This window comes from Pteropus vampyrus, unplaced genomic scaffold, assembly GCF_000151845.1.
Source record: "Pteropus vampyrus isolate Shadow unplaced genomic scaffold, Pvam_2.0 Scaffold299, whole genome shotgun sequence".
Lineage (NCBI taxonomy): Eukaryota > Metazoa > Chordata > Mammalia > Chiroptera > Pteropodidae > Pteropus > Pteropus vampyrus.
In genome coordinates, this window is record NW_011889080.1 from 676,880 (window position 1) to 678,755 (window position 1,876).

The 1,876-nt window shown below is 59.1% G+C and overlaps 1 protein-coding gene across 1 annotated transcript in view; it reads right to left on the reverse strand.

Annotated features, from left to right (window-relative positions):
* The window catches only part of TTLL8 (tubulin tyrosine ligase like 8), a 37,861-nt gene extending 36,054 nt beyond the window's left edge, over positions 1 to 1,807 (reverse strand). The window contains exons 1-3 of the mRNA XM_023521172.1: positions 1,776 to 1,807; positions 1,261 to 1,447; positions 143 to 199 (exon numbers count right to left, since the gene is read on the reverse strand). Coding sequence (XP_023376940.1) covers positions 143 to 199; positions 1,261 to 1,447; positions 1,776 to 1,807 — 276 coding nt within the window. The remainder of the gene's footprint in view (positions 1 to 142; positions 200 to 1,260; positions 1,448 to 1,775) is intronic.
* Positions 1,808 to 1,876: the final 69 nt, after the last annotated feature.

A 1,876-nucleotide genomic window follows, 5' to 3' on the forward strand; every position in this document is an offset into this window, starting at 1 on the left:
CTCACGCCGCCCCGCCCAGCAGCTCTGCAGCCTGGTTCCCGGTGCGGCAGCAGCCTCGTCACGTGGCAGTATGGCAGGGACAAGCCTGGCCCTGGCGCCACTCGGTGGGCCCTTGGTCCCTCGGGAACACGGCATCACCTACCAGACACTTGCTGGGACACTCTGCTGTCACGTGACTGGCGATGGCACTTGGAAAACACTAAAAGGAAAAAGGAAGATTTCAGGGATGGCAGTCTGAGACGTCAGCTTCTCAACATGTGCCCTCCCATTTGGTGGCAGCCAGCGCTGTCGCCAGGAGAGCCAGGGGCCGGGCTGGCAGGGCTGGGTCAGGCAGGAGGGGACATGGGCGCCTCCCCAAGCTCCACGTGCTCTCTGTTCCTCAAATGCAGCGCAGCACCCTTTTTAAAGCTGCAGAGAAGCCGCAGGAACCGCAGCGGGAACGCTGGGCACCCTAGTCACCCGCGGTGGGCTCCTCGTTACTCTGCTGACGGCCCGAGGGCCCCCCCGGCCAACGCAGCAGGGCCTGGCACAGGTCGAGGCCATGTCGGATGCTCCCAGTTGTCCCAGCAGCGCCTGTTTCCAGCTGCTTTTTGTTCCTGGTTTGGATCCAATCAGTGACCGCGCTCATTGTGTCTGGGAGACCGCAGCAGACCCTCCGCCTCCGTCGCCTCGAGGCCCCAGCATCTCTGCGGTGCGCACCAGCCGCTGCTCCCGGCCTCGGCCTGGGCCGTCGGCTGTTTCTTCACGGTCAGATCCAGGACACACTGCGCCTCCCAGGACATGGGGCACCCCAGCTGCCATGCTGGCTGTGACCATCTTCAAAATGTAGTAGGCACTCAGCACGTGTGAGGTGTTGTGCTAAGTGCTTACTATGAGAATGTGTAACATAAAGTCATAACATACAGTAAATGTATTTTAGGAAATATACATTATGTTATAAAAAAACAAATTTTATATAAAACTATATAAAATAAAAAATAAAAATTAGAACTTTTCAGGAGAAGACAATTCAAAAACCATGAGATAACAGCGGCAATTGAAACGAAGCAGGTGACACACTGGCTCGGTCAGCCCTCGACTCCCCAGGCCTCCGGCCGCAGGGCCGGTGAAGTGCCGGGTGCTCACAGTCCCACTCTCCTCCCTCTGCTGAATGCCACCAAGACTGAGCTCAGAGACCAGCCACGTCCGGCTGGCGAGAGTGGCCTGGCAACCACGCGGCCCGGCCAGCCATGACAGTGAGGGCCACCAGGACATACTCACGGCCACTAAGATCCAAAAGAAAGTCACTGAGAAGTGCGGGCCGGAGAGAGTGTCGTCCAGGTTCAGAGCGATGACCCCACCCAGAACGGCAGAGACGCCGGCAATCACCTCCACGACCTGCGGGGCGTTGGCAGCAGAGGCGGCGTCACCCCGGGACAGGGATGGGCTCCCCAGGGTACCTCCGAAGCTGCGGGCGGAGGAGCAGTGCACCGTGGTGAAAGGCTGAGGACGAGCTCCAGAAGAGGGCAGAGAACCCGCGATTTCCAAAATGAGCGGGAAAGGGAGGGAGACGCGGGAGGCAGGTGGGAAAGGCGTCGACGGAAAACAGGCCGGCGAAGGTAACCGTAGGTGAGCCTGGAGGCAACGGCTCCGCTCAGGGGCCAGGGAGAGAACGGCAGACCAGACAAACACGAAAATGCAGAGACGTCGCGACACACGAGGACGAGAGAAGCTGAACGTAGGAAGGACAGAGCCTCACAGGGAAACGTGCACCGAAGGTAATCGGTGAACGTTACGCAGGCGGCGTGGCTCTCAAGGCCAGCACCATCGCTAAGGACAGAGTCGTCATGTGGTGATGGAAAAACAGACATTCACCGCAAAGCAGTTCTTAACTCGC